We start from the raw sequence: 18,383 nt of genomic DNA, 5'->3' as shown, positions 1-18,383 counted from the left end.
TCGCCAAGTTCCTTTTGAGTAAATTCTACCAATAGTAAGAAATAAAACTTGCTTCCGTTCTCTAAGAAGATTTCACGGACCTAGAATGTTTGTGATTATATATAGTTTGCTTTGACCAAAAAAATTAAATGACTTCACGGTGGAATTTCAACCACCTAGCGCCCTCTGGTAAATTAGCACCATGCTCATAATAATCAGTCCGTTGTGCATCCACCCCATGCCGGAAATAGGTATTTTCCAATAGCACACCGCTGAGTTCGGCCTTTAGCTTAACCACATATTAGTGCTGAAAATCATACTTTAAAGCTAAATAAACTAAAATGCTACTCCATTCAACTTAAAGATTTAATTCTCCTAGAGCCAGTCCAAGTGACATTATCATTGTGAACTAAGAACATTGCCAGTAACAAAGAGCTTATAAAAGCGGAAAATTAAAAGGTCAGCGTCAGGTCTCGTCATTCCAGTACCATAACTGACATTTAATTGAACTCGGTATAAGAAGTAAGATAAATATTATTCTAGTCAGGGTTACTTAGCACTTCGCGATAAACCGACTTTGCACTTTGTTAAGTACATATTATGTGGTTTAAAAGGTTGGAAATTGAGCTATTCATAGAAGAAGAATGTACTAAAATAGTTTCAAAATTGCAAGCCTAGACTACTTTTTGCCTCGTGAGGGAACGAACCTCATGCCCCAGCCGTCGCGAGAGACACTCCGGGCGTCGGGGATCGCGCGACGATCTCCGGCCACCGTAAGTGCGGGTCTGCGGACGGCGAGTAGGGGTTGCTCGTCGCCCGACCAGATCCAGACCCGTGCGTGCGGCGCGTCGCCTTCCGCGCGCGTATCTAAGAGCCATCAGACCACCACAGATGGGGCCCAGTAGGGCTGATGCTTGATCCGGAGCTGCGGACTACCTAGCGGGTTTACCTGGGCTCTGGTTCGAAAAGCAGGAGTAGGAACGGGGTGGTTTTTATTCAGTAAGAGTTTGACACTCCCTCTCGCCTCGCCCAAGGCGAGAGAAGTCATTGGATGATTTTCCCCCGTCAAAACAAAAAAAAGACTACTTTTTGCCTCTGGGCTGGGGATTTTCTTTTTTTGTAACAAAGTTTAATGTATTTTTAATATACCTACTTAGGGAATTAAATGGTGATTCGTTTAGAAAGTAGCTCGTAAATCCTTTATTGGAATTGCACTAAACAAGTAGTAAAATGTCTGTCCAAAACCTAGCATCTCATGTCTGCTTTAGCTTTCCTCCATGTTACACATAACCCCTTTAGTTGTTCCCTGTAAATGTAGGCAAAGGTCCAAACTACAAAACGTAACATCAACTTTTCGCTAGTTATAAGTATTATATTATAACAAAACGACTAATGCAACATTTCTCTTGCAGGATTTCAAATTCCCCTTGACGGTGGTAATGTACCACCTCATAGTCAAATGGATTTTGGCAGTCTGCGTGAGGGTGGTGCTCCAGCTTATCACGGGGACGCCACAACTGATTCTGCCATTCATGACTTGTCTCAAGTCCGTTGGCCCCACTGGCCTGGCCAGTGGCATTGATGTGGGGTTCTCCAACTGGGGACTGGAGTTGGTCACCATCTCCCTCTACACGATGACGAAGTCCACCACTATCATCTTCATCTTGTTCTTTGCGATCCTGCTGGGACTCGAGAAGAAGGTAAGTCTTTTTAGTTTTAGCCCTGCCTGTGTGTTTTCTCCTTAGGAAATTACTGTGATCGCGAGTGGTAATGGTGACGTGACCATTTCGGTTCCTGAAACTTCTCTCTTTGCTTGAAGTACGGCAATGAATTATAAAATGAGGCTCATACTGGAAAAGGGATAGAAAATGGTTATTGTAAGAGCACCTCAGGTTACTGCATACATAACTAGTATTGTGACACATTCCAATGCATTTTTGTTGAAGGATAAAACATATAAAACCTTCACCTAATTTCCATACAACAATTGGACACAGTTGTACGGTTAACGAAGCTCAAAATATCCGTATTTATCAGCGTGGAGCGCGGACGCGGTGCGCTCCGGCATCAAAATTGCATTAGCATATATTCCACCATAACCTGATTGCTATTTGTTCACGCAAGCTTCTGGTACCGTATTACGAAACCTTAATCTAAATTGAGGGTCCTTGGACTAGTTCTCAACCAATTAGTCGGGCTGAAACTAATTTTAAGTAGCGTCTGAGACCTTGTAGGAGGGGGTTAGCTCTACCCCTTCATCCTATGTATTATGGCTTGTGGTTTTACTAGCGTGCTCTAGTCTAGTGTAAGCGATAAGCCTTCAAGAATAGAACATAGAACTAGTGATAGGTATGCAAAAATGACGATAAGACCTAAAAAATAGATGCCAGATCACCAATTACGTGTTCGTTCAGTAGATATTCAACCTTATTATGAAAATAGTAAAAATTAAAATCTAAAAAAGCATTGAAGAGATTTGTCCTTTTAAAGAAAAAAAAATTACCCAAACGAAACTCATTAGCTGTAAGGATTTCACTTGGAGACGAACACGTATTTACTATTGTTGACTTTTTTGCCAACAACAAATTTAACGTGTAACGTTTCTGTGTAAACAGCTCATTAGTCTAATTGGCACATCGATTGCTCTAATACCACCTTTCACGAGTCAAGTCCCATTCAATGAAACATTCCTTTGATGAAGTCCCTCCTGTTCTAATAATGTCCACACACGACCATCAGACACGAATGTCGATTTTGTACTTACGAGTAAAAGCAGTCCAATATCATTATGTCACGGCAATGTCGTATTATCTTATCAACGTAGAATTTAAACAGTTTGACAAATTCGCGTTGGCTATTTTCAGTTGCAATACAATCTATCGGGTACTTCAGGTCGAGTCGCTGCCTTTACGACTCGTGTGACGTGGAAACGTAAAGTCGACGTGTGAGTGAAATAAACCACATCACTAGACTAGTTCCACCTCACCCGAGAATATTTTTATTGCAGTGAAGCAATGTGTTATCCTAAGAATTACTTTTGTTTCATGATTTATTGTTTGTTTCTATTTAAAATAATTGATACTTCAAGTGCGTGGAATACTTAAGACTTTGTCAGAGATGTAAAATATATTGATCTTGAAAATTGCTACTTGTAGGGAAGTCATTAGTAAGTACTTGGTGCTATAAGTACTACTACAACATTTGTTGTTAAGTACAATGTACCTCAAGTAGGTACGCTCCAGTAAGCCGTATGAAATAAAATGCTTAACGAATGAGCAAAAAAATAAACTAGCAACCGCACTTATTCCATAAAATTAATTATTTTAATTAAGTCCGTTTAAAATTTAATATCTGTTTCATACAAAACATTTTCCATGTTGCAGTTTTTCTGCTTTCAAATTATAAGAGCGACATATGACAAAAGTGTTGCAGAAAGGATTCTTTTTGTTTTAAAGCTTTTTCATTAGTGGGCTCACAATACAACGACGCGGGGGCACTAACAGGTTGGGCCGTAAAGCCATATCAAATAATATGCTCCGAATTTCCGCGGCCCTGGTTCCCTGTCCAAATATCATCGGATAACATTCGACGGACCGCTGCCGGTTTCGGCGAATGGAATAATGCTGAATTTTCATGCATACCGGTAAACTAACGTTGAATGTACATCAACAACGGTCTTAAATATCATTCGCATTCCCTCTCTCGAAAATTGAATGGATCCATCCAATCAGTGCAGCAAATAATATAACATGACGTGATGTCGCTGGACGAGCAGCCGCGAGCGCGCCACGTCGGGGAAAGGATTATTGTCCTCGACACTGGACAGTTCCATTTATTGTCAATCTTGATATTAAAAAGTCCATTAACACATTGCTCGAACCGAGGATTAAATTCACCGGACTCATTGAGCTCTCTATCAACGAGACAGATTAATGAATATTTTTTAAAAATATAATGGCGATTTCTAGTGAATTTCCATTAGTGTTACTTAAGCTTTTATTCAATTTGCCATAAAAGTGTGCATGCTTGAATCCCTGGAATCGTAAAGCTTAATGAATTTTTTTTGAGAGACGAAAATCATCGAATGGCTTCTCTCGTCAAGGCGAGGTGAGAGGGAGTGTCAGACTATTACTGACTAAAAACCACCCCGTTCCTACTCCTGCTTGTCGAGGAAGCTTAATAAAGAAACCCGCTAGGAAACTTAGTGCTAAAAATAATGTAAACCGATTGAGCTGAAATCTGGGGGCACGGCAGTGCCCCCGCCAAGTCGAGCAAAAAAAAAGCGGCACGGCCGTACCATCCTTTTCTCGAAGCAATTCGGGCCTTTTTCGACCCCCTATAATTCGGTTGTGGATAAAGCAAGAAACCTGAATCTTCAGTAACTAATCCGGCATTGTATAAACACGGAATATTTAAAATTTCAGTCAATTTGAACCAGTAGTTTAAGAATGACAACTTGTTAAAGTTTCTAAATTTTGTCACTCACTGACTCACCGATCATCAAAAGTCCAAGGCACTTCTAGCAGACTTAGAAGCTTCATATTTGGAATACATATAGAGTTTAGTGTCTTAATCATGGGAAAACTTAAATATTTTGTAATTTCGGTCCAGTTTTCCAAATACACCAACTGCATCAATAACTTTGTAATCCCATATAAATATATGGGATTACAAAGTTATTTATGCAGTTGGTGGTTGGTGGTGGTTATAAATTTAATAGGTGTAGATAGGTACCTACCATATGAGGCAAGGGAGGGGGTATAGGGTGGGTAAGGGTGTGTTTAGCCCATGAAACTGAACAACATTATTACTTGTAAAATGGTCGACGTAATGAAAAACACATGATTGGACATGTCTTGAAGTACGAAAATCTAATAAAACAATATATTATAATTTAAATCTGTTATATATAAATTGTTAGCGCGACTAGCCTCCTTACAGACAGACTGGCCTCTATTTTCGTTAGAAGTAGATGGTATCAAAAAGAAAGGCTTTACAAAAAGAAGTGAGATCCCATCAAAAACATCCTGTAAAAAACCCAAGTCTCGCAGCTCAGTCTTTCTCTTTCTACCGTCAAAAGTTGTGAGATCCATGTAATACCAAGTCGGTTAATCTATTTAGTGTCTACTTGAAGGACCTTCTGTCTTAAGTTATTACATAAGTTATTATCATGCCAATATTAAAAATATTTAACGTTTTAAACAAATAGATCGACTTGGACATCGCATGAAAACAAAATGAATATTACAATATTATATTAGATTCTTTAGTCTCTCGCGCCTCACGCGATTGAAACTCTCGTTCCTGTTGGTCGCTGGCCCGTCGTGCTGTGTAGTGTGATACATACTAATAATCAAATCAAGCGATGTCCAAGTCGATCTATTTGTTTAAAACGTTAAATATTTTTAATATTGGCATGATAATAACTTATGTAATAACTTAAGACAGAAGGTCCTTCAAGTAGACACTAAATAGATTAACCGACTTGGTATTACATGGATCTCACAACTTTTGACGGTAGAAAGAGAAAGACTGAGCTGCGAGACTTGGGTTTTTTACAGGATGTTTTTGATGGGATAAATATATTCCCGAGTTTGAATGACAATGCATGCTTAGTGACGTGATTCTAAATTCAACATGGCGGGACTCCAAATATGGCGGAGTACTATATTTGATGCAACTCCTGTACAATATGGGTAGCAAAAAGCACGGCTTAGCTGTGAGTGATTTGTGAAACGTAGTGATACCAATCTAAATTTTAAATGAATGATAAAAGTGTTATTTTTGGTCGTTCATACATAAGCTCACGCCTGTCTCCCGCGAACCCTCACGGGAGACAGGCGTGAGCTTACTAGGCAGAGATTATGGAAGGCCAATTAGTACAAATCTTACATATGTACTTCTTTCGCTTTATCAACAATAATCAGTCTTGAATGTATCATGAATGAAAATGCATGGTCGGCGTACATTTTCATTGCTTTGATTCACTTTTTTTGGTCCTTGATTCTACTATTGAAGTCAATAAAAATTCAGTCATTAACGTTCAATTTGACGGGATAGGCATTAGCAGGATAACACCCAATCCAAAGTACTAAAATCATAGCGAAATAATGAGACGGAACTAAATAGGTATAAGTGGAGGATTGATCTAAAGCTGCAGATACTTGAAACAGTTCACCAAAGCAAGGATAAAGCTGAATAATTACGTACAATATTATCGAGAGGCAGATTTCATTGAAACATGATAGTTACTGCGTAATTGGTCTGTTTTGTTAGTCAAGTGCTTTCGGGTGAAACCGATGAACCTGGATTGGCAGTTGAGCTGCTCGATATAGCAATTTCACTGGTATTAGTACTAAGTTTAAAGCCTGGTGTTTGTCGGTGATAATAGGATTATTAAGTTGGTGTATTGTTAGTTCGCCTGCACCGTGACGGGATGTTGTTACGGTTTAATTAATATACTCTGTCACATGTTTACTTCGATACATTTTCGGGTTAACTACGTGACGCTAAAGTTGATAATCGATTAAAGAAATTGATAGTTTAGAGGTTGGAGTATGGATCTGCGGACTACATAGCGGGTTTACCGGGGCTCCGGTTTGAAAAGCAGGATTAGGCACGGGGTAGTATTTAGTCAGTGAGAGCCTGACACTCCCTTTCGCCTCGCCCAAGGTGAGATTGGATGATTTTCCTACTTAAAAAAAAGAGGTTGAAGTATGGCGTCCTTGCATTAATGATATTCTTAATTGCACTTGTTCATTCATTCGTTTCACCTTTGTTTACATTAGTATGTTATGAGATATTTCCAATGAAATACCTATATTATGTATTATTTTTAATCGTGGTGAGATAAGAAACTTATTTATATAGTTGCTATGTTTTACTCACGATTATCTAGTTACTGCAATATGTATATTCGTTCGACTGGCGTAGCGTAATGTTTTCGACAGCTTAACTAATGAAACTCCAGCTATTGTTAAGATAAGTCATCGTTGTTTTTAACACATTAACCGCCATGGGCGGCAAACATTGCCGGCGCTAGCGGAGGATTTGCGTTCAACAGATTTTTGTTGGCAGTCAAAGTATTAAATTATTTGTTTTCTTACAATGTAACAAAATTGTACAATGTTGTTCTTTAATATCTCTAATTCCTTTTTTCTTTTCTTGGTTTCGTCACTATCCGAACAAGTCGTTTAGAGTGAAATCTTCAGGAAAATCAGAGAATATCACTCAACCAAAACCAAGACGACCGGATCTGTAGTTGGTACCTGTTACATTTTCCGATTTCCGTATTACGTATTTCGTCCGGTAGCCGGCGGCAAATGTGCATTTGAACGTACCGTACCGGTTCGTGTGAAAGGTAACGTGCTACGTACATATGTACATAGCTGTACACTTCACTGTCACACCCGGTTACTCGGCTCCGGCTATCGGAAATCCGGAGCGTATCAAAGGGCCACATTGTATAAAAAATAATAACAAATACATCTACAACATAAAGAAATTTGCCTAAATTATAACTTCACATTAATTAAAGCACCTGAGAGTAAATAACTTTAAATGTTTCCGGAGTCTGTGTTTCCCGATGGGTATAACTTGGGTGTCTTCAAAGTCCGATTGAATAGCTTGCTTACGGGCAGACGTGCTCCATCGTAGGCCGCATCATCACTTACCATCGCGAGATAGCGTCCAAACATCGACCCATCAAATGTAAAAAAAATATTCTAAAAAACAACACTCATTACAAAAGTCTATCAGAATCAAAACACGCTAATACTAGAACGCAAACAATATTGGGGAACTGTCGCCCATCTTCACTTAGTCAAGCGAAAACACGTTCTAGCGAAAACCAATCTCTCACCGGGCGGCGTTATTATTAATCCCATAAGCTGCAAATGCATTTAATTTGCTATGACGCGCAACCTCAATGGGTAGCTGACAGCCCCAGCCTCGAGTATCGTATCGTATGAGCAAGTTGACACCATTTTCTGCAGCATCGTTGTTCAGTACAGGTTATTGATTGTGATGGAAAACACCGCGATACACATTAATCCATGTTCCAACGCTGCTATTGAGAGTTTAGAACATATTGTCTATAGTTTGTTATGCTTTCATTGTAAACTGTCCAAATTCAATCCAATATTGTTTAGTGGATTTTATAGTAGATATTTTGCTTCTCTTTTTACAGAAATGCCTCCTTTTTAATAACACGCCGCCTCTGCTACACGTGAGTTTTTTTTGGGGTGCCGGACAGAGGCAAACATATCTTTGCATTGCGCTTTTTTGATGGCAGTTCGGTTGTCAGTCCTAATTAAACTTTCGCGTTGACTTTTGCATCGCACGTTACGCAGGTACACGGGATTTAAATCAAATTCGTTCGTATTTTCATTACTCTTTTGACAAAGTTCCACTGAATGAAGTTACGTTCGAAATTCTGTGCGAAATTCCGAATAAAATTGTCCCGCCCAACGTTCCCAATAAGTCGCAAAAAACGTCATATTGATGTTAAAACCTTAACATTTAGTTACAAACATGTGTACTCGTCATATTTACTAAAGTCTGGTATAAAAGACAATTAAGTTTTTATTCTTTCCGCTTTGTTGAGCAGTAAATCGACTCCTCACTGCAACATCTTCTAATACTAGGTATTGTAGAATCAAAAAGATTCAATTATTGTTTTGCAGTGGACAAAGAAACTAATCTAACGATACAATAATTAGGAGGCTTGTGAGGATGTATGTATGTAGGTATCAGCGTTTGTTACTTATCCGCATATAAAGTAGGTATTAGACGCGACAGTAGATTGTAGGGTGTAAATAACACAGGCTAGGTTTTATCCCGGTATCACAAGCAAAGCAGGTGTAGTAACAAAAAACAATCATTACAATTTTTAACACTCTTGAGGTGGATTTAATCCTAGGAAATGGTACTCGGGAATTAAGTCATTTTAAAGGCTTGACTCTAGTTAAGCTGGACTTAACCACTTAGCAACCCGGTCGCAAAATAAACACATTTTTGCTACGTTTAATTGCGAGAGTGCAGTCCTAAGTGGATGTTTGCTAACTCCCTGTAACTCCCTTCCTAACTTTGATGTACTTTGCTTCGCTCGGACATGGAACAATCACGAATTCAAACCCCTTTTTACTATGCAGGCACATGCATTGTGCTGTTAGCGAGTTGGTAAATGCAACTCTGAAGCGATGTAGGGATTGATCCTATAAGTGGTATTCATATGAATATTCAGAGCATAACATTCAATAGTGCGTCTATTTTTCTAGTCCTAAACTATTTTTCTAACATAAAAAATCCTGTGTAGTAAGGCCTATTATTGCCGTACATCAGTCTTAATTTAAAAGTCCGCACTATTAGTTAAAGCTTAATCAAAGTTGAGGTCTCGCAAGCCCTACGAAGCTGTCTTTTAAAGTCACATGCTCCAACCAAAACTTAAACGGTACTGATAAATGTACTAACAGTTTCTCGGCACGAAAATGCGAACAGTGAACCCAATTTTCACCTATCGTTCAAAACGGTGGATGAAACCATGTAGGTACATGTGTATATATGCCTATACAATGTATAAACGAATTTCACGTAAAGGAAATACGTTCTGCTGACACATTTCAAAATTCTAAATGATAGACAGCGCCCTGGAGGTGTGGTACTCCGGAGTGGTGTAAGCCCAAGCTACCCCATTTTCATCGCCTACCCCTTAACAGAGGTTCGGGATTATAGATTCAACCGAAGTGCATTCGCTAGGTACACACAGACGGCAAATATTTTATCGATGCGCTGCATAAAAATACGAATTCATTTCCACTGCATATTTTATACTCTGGTTGAGTCGTTGAGCGATTGACGAGTGAAAGATCTAGGGTGCAATTTGCGTATCAGACAAACTATTGTATTTTTTGTACCTCGAAAATTCTCAGTAATCCCACGAAGCCTGAAAATAGAACCGTTGGTTATAGTATTAGCGTTGATATTTCTATTACAAAGGTCTGTTAACATTAGTAGCAAATGGATTGATTTAATATGTGCATGATGCACTCCTGACGAACTATTCGTGGAATCGAAGCCATTGTCGAAATGTATAATGCATGTAATAACACCGCTGCTTCCCGACAGGATTACATCGAGGTGTGAGGCGTAATCCAGGCTTGTCTGCTTTATCAGCATCAAGTCCATTTAGGAGGAAGCAGGCTTATTATCTGTTGCAGTGTACAATGTACATGCGATGTTGTGCTTAAAGTAATAATTCAAAATTCAGATAGAATTATTAAACAGCATTACGAATTCTCACTAATGTATTCGTTTGTGGTCTTTCTTCTATGTAGCAAGGTGGCTATTTTATGATAGGTATGGGTTTTGTATCTAGTGCTAGTTAAAAGGCTTTTTTTCAATAACTTTTTCCGTCTTAAGTGAGGGGAGAGGAGTTAGATTCTTACTGTATCAAAACCATCCCGTTCTTACTACTGCTATTCGAGCCATCAGGTCTTCCGCGATTAGTTAAAAGACTGGAAAATGTTTATATGTTTATACCATTCGTCACGGGGCTAAAGACATGAGTAAAAGGTAGTAAGTGTCTTTATAAAACATTTTTTCTCCTCACTGCCGAATGAATAGTTGATTTCATATTTTTATATAGGTACCCGGAAATATAAAACCCATATCAATTAAAATTGATAAAGCGTGTGTAACATTATTTTATTTGAGAGAAACATGAGCCAATAATGAATTTTATTTGTTATCTTAATCTATATTTACAATATGCTTCAGTCATATAATTTAGTGTTAGGTAGCTAACCCAGTTATTATTTATAGCTGGTTTCTGGTATCTTTGTTGATAATGTGATGTTCATGGTAACACACTATTCATGTTTAAAAATCTCGTGTAGATAAGTACGGCTGTTCCAATTTAGTGCATTATGTATCCAATCTAGTACAAAGGGTAAAGTGCATTATGGTGTATATTCCACCTACAGCCATGGGGAGCTTCACTTTAAGTTAAAAAAAAAGAACTGCTAAGTATTAGTATTGTTCGTCAGAATATGTGGTTCTGAAAGGTGGGTGAACTAGGTTGTCTTCAAGGCCTAAAACTATTGAAGTTATTTAGGAACCGCTCAATCGTTGAACGCATCATATGCTTGTCACCAGACGAGATAGTGGTCGAATTCGAACCATATACATTGGTAAAAGCAGACTCTTATTTGTATCTAATAATGACACAAGCAATTATTATATCATCATCATCAGCCTGTTCTCGTCCACTGCTGGACATAGGCCTCATATTATATATTGTCTACTATCTATTCATTCGTATAAATATTCTGTAATAAAAAAATGTATTAACAACGAGCAGATCTTCCCCCTAAAAAAGTTTAGCGTCACATCATGAATGCAGTTGCCCATACATAATCCGTGACACGTCTACAGCGTGCACTGCACTTTATCATATTACCTAAGTCTTGCATCACGAAATATGCCCATGGTATAAGCTCACTAACAATAGCCCAATGGAAAATATTGACATAAAAATAAGAATTGAAAGGCAATTTCTAAAGGTTCTCAGTCTTTTGTGTTCTTATTTCTTGTCTGTCTAGCCCTTCAGGGGATTCATCAGTTTTTGCGTTGCGGGGATTGCATTTGCATTGATGTACGCAGTGTACCTGTACATAGATGTACTTATGGTATGATAGGGATCGATTCTTCGATGCTTTGTGCTGTCTACCCTTAGTATGAGTTTGCTTTACGCTTAAAGTTATCGAAGCGAGAGCGCAATCGGCGCCCTGATTGGCAGGCTCGAATAAACCAACCAATCAGGGCGCCGGGCGCGGTCTACATTGCTTTGTCTACATTGTTTAAAAATAAAGTTTAATATTGAAAACTATGGTTTTGAAAACTAATCACATTAAGAGAAAACTTGTTTGTTTATCGATGCATACTACGCTGTAGTGGTCAATAATAAATGGTATATTGTTTAATGCCACTAATGATTGATGCCATCTATTTTGACATCGATTAACACAAATATTTGTAAACTATTAAACGGAGTGACGTCATCGCCTTCCTAATGAATTCATAATTATTAATACCGCTATGATATCAATCCGATTTTGTCTTTGCCCAACTTTTTGAAGACATCTACCACACTCACGACCCAATTCCTTTATATAAGAGCTAATATATAGGAAAGTGTACAATTAAAGTAATGTATTAATCCACGCATGGATCGATTAATTACGGGTTTCATGTAATTAGAGATAATTTCTAACTAAAAACCCAATTAATATTTTCCCGATGACGATATTGACTCGTATAGAGTACGGTTTATAACCATTCAATTATTAAAGCAATCGTTCTATACTATACTAGCGCCTCTATTCATCATTAGCTTGCACTATGGCTTAGGATACACCTTAGAACTCAAGCTCTATTACTAGAATAATTGAATATAATGGTCAAGTGGGCAGCACACAGGCCATAGGAGATGCTCACTTAGACCATAATATTCAATTATTCAATCGACTAAGAACATAGTTATCAATAGTACGGATCGAAACACGTAAATAGAACTGTCGATTAGGCGTAATACACAGTTCATGTATAGTGCCCTTTACCCGTGAGTCGCGAGTGTTAGCTAACTCGATTGATTGACGCATCTATATTTATGTATTAACCTGACTGGATGGATTTTGCTAATCGCAAGCATCTACCTCGGCGTGCAGCATCCATCCGCATGGTTGGCCCGCGAATCTGGGTGTAATTGCGTTCCGGACTGACATACACGTCACTCAGGGCTGCCTGTATACTCAACTCACCACAATTTTAGACCTGTCGACTTATTGATTGGAAATTGACAACTGACTACATTGCCGCCTGTAAAGTTAAAAAGTTTATTTGCTATAGGTTCGGAACTGGTGGAGTATCGGAATAAAAATGTAAAATATTGCCGACGTATCTGCCTGAAAACTAAATATTTGTTTATATCAAACAAAAAAATACCGGAAACTGTTAAATGCTCATATATTTGTGTACTGTGTGACTTCCTATTCTATTTATTCTATGAAAAAAATGGCAAACAAGTGTCTGTAAACAGTACAGTGCAAATAGAAGCGGGAATACGGAAAAATCGACAGCAAAGAGTAAACTATATTGAGGCTATGTATGAAGCGATATTCAGCGTCCTTTCAACCCCGAGCGCAACACTTCCGTAGCGTGCTAGCCCTAGCTACTAACGCATATGTATTTCCTATGTAGGAACTTTTAGCTGTACCTGTAGCCCTATTGTTGCGGTTTCTCGTTCCAAACTGTTTTTATTGGACTTTCCATCGAATATTCGGCTTGCTGTTGATCATCCCTGGCATCTGGAGACTTTATGGCTCAATGAGCATGTGGGACAACGGCATACGTAGGTTAGGTACATGTATCGACCAATTTGAGTCTGTCACAATGTGTGACCAAACATGCCGAGAGGGGCACACCTATTGTTTTGAGCCCATATTTCGTATACACGTGACTACAACAGATTCAATCTACTGGCCTGAGGATAGGGGCAATAGTTCATAGTTACACGTATTTGTTACTCCATACTATTTTGGAAACCCAAATATTATTCGACTAAACTTAAAACAGTCTTCAATGGTTACGTACAGTTACGATGGTGACCATTTCGACCAACGAGGCAGTTACAGTACCTACCTATTTCTATAATAATTAAAACACGAGCTATTGTTTTCTTCGATCTTATCGTGCGGCGATTAGATAGCAAAAGTCTCAATTTATAAAAGTACATATTTCGATAACAATTTCTAGTTTAATGTTGAATCATCAAGGCCATATCTACGTAGGCGTCGTGTCATGTTATTTAACATAAACATGAACTATTGATGTCATAATGTTATCATTCTCTGATTTTCCTAATTAAATTCTATTTTATCGAGTGAACTAGGTCCGTAGTAATGTTTCCTTAAAGGTCTTTTATTTAATGTCGTGATAAAGAATGTTTGTTAGTAAAACCTTTGACCAATACTTCCTTTCTACAAAACTTCTCTAAATAAAAACAATCCCATCTCGATACTTGTTAATTAGCATTATATTCACTTTGTACTAGCTTATAAATCTCCTCCACCTCATCAGTTTGTATTGCATTATTTAGTTCATTAATTATCATTCTAATGTCAGTATAGTCCTTACAATTAAACAAAAACCCAAAAACTACTAACCAATATTATCACTTCACGTATATCGTTATCGGGAGCCCTTTTCCGTCCACTATTGGACTTAACCGATTCAATATCACGCCTCCATGCTCGAGCACCTCTCTGCATCCAACCACTACTAGCCTCGCTGCCACTTTGCGACAGATTGTAATAGCCAAATAGACGCCAATCTAGTTCTGGATAAAAGAGCACTGATTGCCTTTTTAATATTAAGTATAGTAGAGACATACAAAATAATTATTATGTTATCGGTTTACTCACGGAACTGTTTGACGAGGTACTCAACTAGTTTCAAAGCCATGCTAGAGGTGAAACCAGTCGAGTTCCTCGTCAAACAGTCACGTGAGTAAGCCGATAACATAATAATTCATTAAGTATTAAGTACCTATATTTTAGGCTTTCCAACATTTTCAGTAGCAGCCCGGAGTCCCGAATAATACTTGTTGTACGACAATAGATATTACATGTAATATGTGTCTTCTATTACCACTCCTTGTATTCACAACTGCCAGCCATTTTTCGACTCACTCCTAATATACTTTTATATCTATACGTACTAGTCTAGTACGTAATAACTAATACACATAAGCAAACAAATAGCCAAATAAATGTCGAAGAATAAGTAGCAAGAGCTTGGCTAAATAAATATCAATCTCGAGTTTCAATACAAACCAATAGTGGACTCGGTTGTATTGGAAGAAAATATTCGCAGTCACCATATTCAGCATTCACGGGTAGTCAATGCAAGTTCGATCACAATACACGGTGATATTACTGTTTCAAGAACTGGGGCGGTTGGCTTGGGACGTATGCCTGGACGTAGCAATGTTGATCTGATATGTAGGCTTTGACAACAATGCTACTCGGTTTGCCGTTTCAATGAAAGATTTCATTGAATATGTTAACTGACTGGAGTCTAGAGACTATAGAGTTACTAGCTATTGGTCAATGCCTTTTGTGTTACATTAAGGGTACTTGAATGTGGTTGCTTTTTCCTTTTTATGAATTTATCGTGAGGCTGTTGTTGTCTGTTGCTTTGTTTTGCTTTGAATCGGTATTGAGCTCCTTTTCTCTACGCTTTGTCAGCACGAGGTCCTTATTTACTATGACTTCGTTTTTTTAATTTAAACTTATCTCGGTTGGTTACTAATGATAAAATATTCCTGTTTTCCAAAACAAAATTCCATATACTTAGTCCATTTGTATACGTATCAGCTTGTAGCTTAAACCGTTGGTAGACAATGGTTCCACTCCCAGTTACGTGGGGCTTACAAAACAAGTCGCGAAAAGTTTATATTTAATTAAAACCCTGAAAACAATAAAACACTCCTATCTAAAATGCAGTGACGCTGTGTACATAAATATAAGTCTCATTGAAAATTGTCACCAACTCTCAATCAACTCCGACGAAAAGTCGAGTTGTTTGTTTGTAACTCATGAAAAGTAGGTGTTAAATTTGCATGTAGCCCTCTGTCGGAAACACAGTGATGTTGTCTGTCTGTCGTATACAAAAATATAAGTCTCCGTCTCCCATGCCGTTGTTACAAACTCCCAGCGAACTGTGAGGGAACGCCGAATTGTTTGTTTTTAGTTACAGACTGGTAGTTCTGTAATGAACCGAGTTTGGTCGCAACACTCCGCCCAGTTATCAGTTCAACTCCAACTTCAGTTAACGTATGTGTCACACTCATAATTTGTTTTATCTCGATTTGTCGTCATATCGTGGCTAGAGGAGGGAATTCCCAATGATAATTAAACTTGTAGGTACTTATTTATAGATGATATGTAACAGATCGTTCGATCATTGCTGAGAATTCTTATTAAGATATTTTTTTTTTTTTTTTTATATTGAATGGGCCGACGTTTGGCCGCTATCTCGCCTGATGGTAAGTGATGATGCGGCCTACGGTGGAGCACGTCTGCCCATAAGCAACCTATTCACTCGGGCTTTGAAGACACCCAGGTTGTACCCATCAGGAAACACAGACTCCGGCAAGGAGTTCCACTCCCTAGCAGTTCGCACAAAGAAGCTTGAAGCGAAGCGTTTCGTGCGAGTGGGTGGGATATCCACCATGAAACGGTGACGCCTCGCCGATTGAAAAGATATATAATAATAGATATATAATGAAAGTAATTTTATGAAAGGTTGTAAGGAAGGATCTGGCTTTTAATTTTGTGTGTCGATCGGATCGTATTGATTGATTGATCGCGATAGTAATATAACTCGCTTTAATAAGACTGACAATTAATTCCACATATGATGAGTTTTCGCGCATTGTACAGAGTTTATAGCCGTCTCACATCCCAGCCGTCACGAGAGATACTCGAGCCACAGACAGCTACCAAGAGTAGTTCGCCACCCGACCAGAACCAGACCCAGATAGAGTAGGCACGGGATGGTTTTTTATCACTAAGAGTCTGACACCTCTGACCCTCTCGCCACGCCCAAGGTGTAAGAAACCACTGGAACGTTATCCTCTCAAAAAAAGGTTTATGTTTGTATGACATATACCTTAACATTATAATATTCGGACACGATTTACTTTTAAATCTCTCTATTTTAAATTCTTTCTAATTATGTTCTTAATACGTTCTTTACTTATGGCTATGTGATGGTCATAATTCCTTAATTTCGGAACTGAAAATGTTATAAAGCTGGCTATATTTAATTAAAAAGAATCCTGTGCAGGTTTCCTTGTGAAGCCTATAAAATGATGGCTGAAATCTTAAGCCGCTACGGTACGGCAGATGATCATTGGCTGCTTTTCACGCCATCGAAGAGAAATACTTTCCTATCTACAGTATTGAAATAGTGAACGAGCAACCTGTATTGCAACTTTAATTTTCGTTATAGGGGCCTGCTATTATTTGGTTCATATTGCAAATTCCATTTGCGAATCGAACAGGCATGTGAATGTTTCATATTTCGCCCTGATACAGGGGTTCATAGAATTTTTGAATTTTATTTTGCCTGCTCCCTTGTTATAATGCCTATGGAATACCCGTGTGCGTTTCGAGTGTAGTGTTTACATGTATAAAAATACCTTTTGTCGATGTACGTGCGTTGGTGAGTGAAAAGGATTTTTTGGAATTCAATATTCGAAACTGCATTTTTTCCATGAAACAAAAATGTAACTTGTTTCACGTTGAACATTTATGAATACTCGTACGGTCAGTGATATTGATATGGGTCTAACTACGTTGTGCGTACTAATAAAAGTTTAGTTTCATATAGTCTAACGTTTTTACTTCTTAGGCACGCTGTAGCTGCACTGCGCTAATACTAATTAATCATACTAGTTTTATCGCACAGTATTTTCCTCATAACGTATAAATAAGACTAAACACATATGATGCGTTAATTAGCGTGAAAAATGTGCTGGACTTATCTGCTACCTAGAATGAGAAAATTAATTATAATTGCAAGTATTAAATGATAGAAAAATACTGTAAAGTACTACTCGCTGAAGGAAATTGTATAAATAGAAGAAAAGCAGATCCAGTTTATATTTTATCTGACTTTCCAACATTTTTTATTCCTATTAAAATATTAAGAATAAAAATGGTTGCTATTGTCAGTTCAGCGTTGACTCCAATATAAAAAATATGGTTTTTGTTTTTTCGTCTCCACAGCAACTAATTAGACTTCGCGCTCGTTGTTTTACAATCTTTTTACTTCTTCCATTGTCCACTGTAATCAAATTTTTGTTTTTTTATGGTATAAACCGGTAAACGAGTAGACGGATCAGCCGATGGTAAGCAATCGCCGTCGCCCATGGACACCTGAAACAAGAGAGGCCTTACAAGTGCGTGCCTTTTGGGGGTGAGGAATTTAAGGGTTGTTGCGGAATTAGGGATTGGCAAGATTGGAAATCGGAGTAATCGGGCCTCCGGTAACCTCACTCACACAACGCAGGCGTTGATTCACGTCGGTTTTCTGTGAGGCCATGGTATCACTCCGGTCGAGGCATGGCTTTGCCACACAATTTATACTTTTTCCTGGATACGTTATTCGTCATTTATGTAGTAGGGTATGTATCTATCACTATATCCAGCGCATTTCTATTACATAATCCCCCAATCAATATAAAACTTCCGTAACTTGTGATTGAGTCACATACAGAAAACGCACAACCGAATGTGATCATAGTAACACGAAACTTGACGAGTGTCGCCACTCATAAG

General features: G+C 38.2%; 1 protein-coding gene across 1 annotated transcript in view; it reads left to right on the top strand.

Annotated features, from left to right (window-relative positions):
- LOC118281894 (solute carrier family 35 member C2) overlaps positions 1-18,383 on the top strand; it is a 73,708-nt gene that overhangs the window by 14,430 nt on the left and 40,895 nt on the right. Inside the window, exon 2 of the mRNA XM_035603074.2 lies at positions 1,392-1,679. Within this exon, the coding sequence (XP_035458967.2) occupies positions 1,392-1,679 (288 nt within the window). The remainder of the gene's footprint in view (positions 1-1,391; positions 1,680-18,383) is intronic.

Source organism: Spodoptera frugiperda, chromosome 25 (assembly GCF_023101765.2).
Source record: "Spodoptera frugiperda isolate SF20-4 chromosome 25, AGI-APGP_CSIRO_Sfru_2.0, whole genome shotgun sequence".
In the NCBI taxonomy this organism is placed as follows: domain Eukaryota; kingdom Metazoa; phylum Arthropoda; class Insecta; order Lepidoptera; family Noctuidae; genus Spodoptera; species Spodoptera frugiperda.
This window is presented reverse-complemented; position numbering and strand designations above follow the sequence as displayed.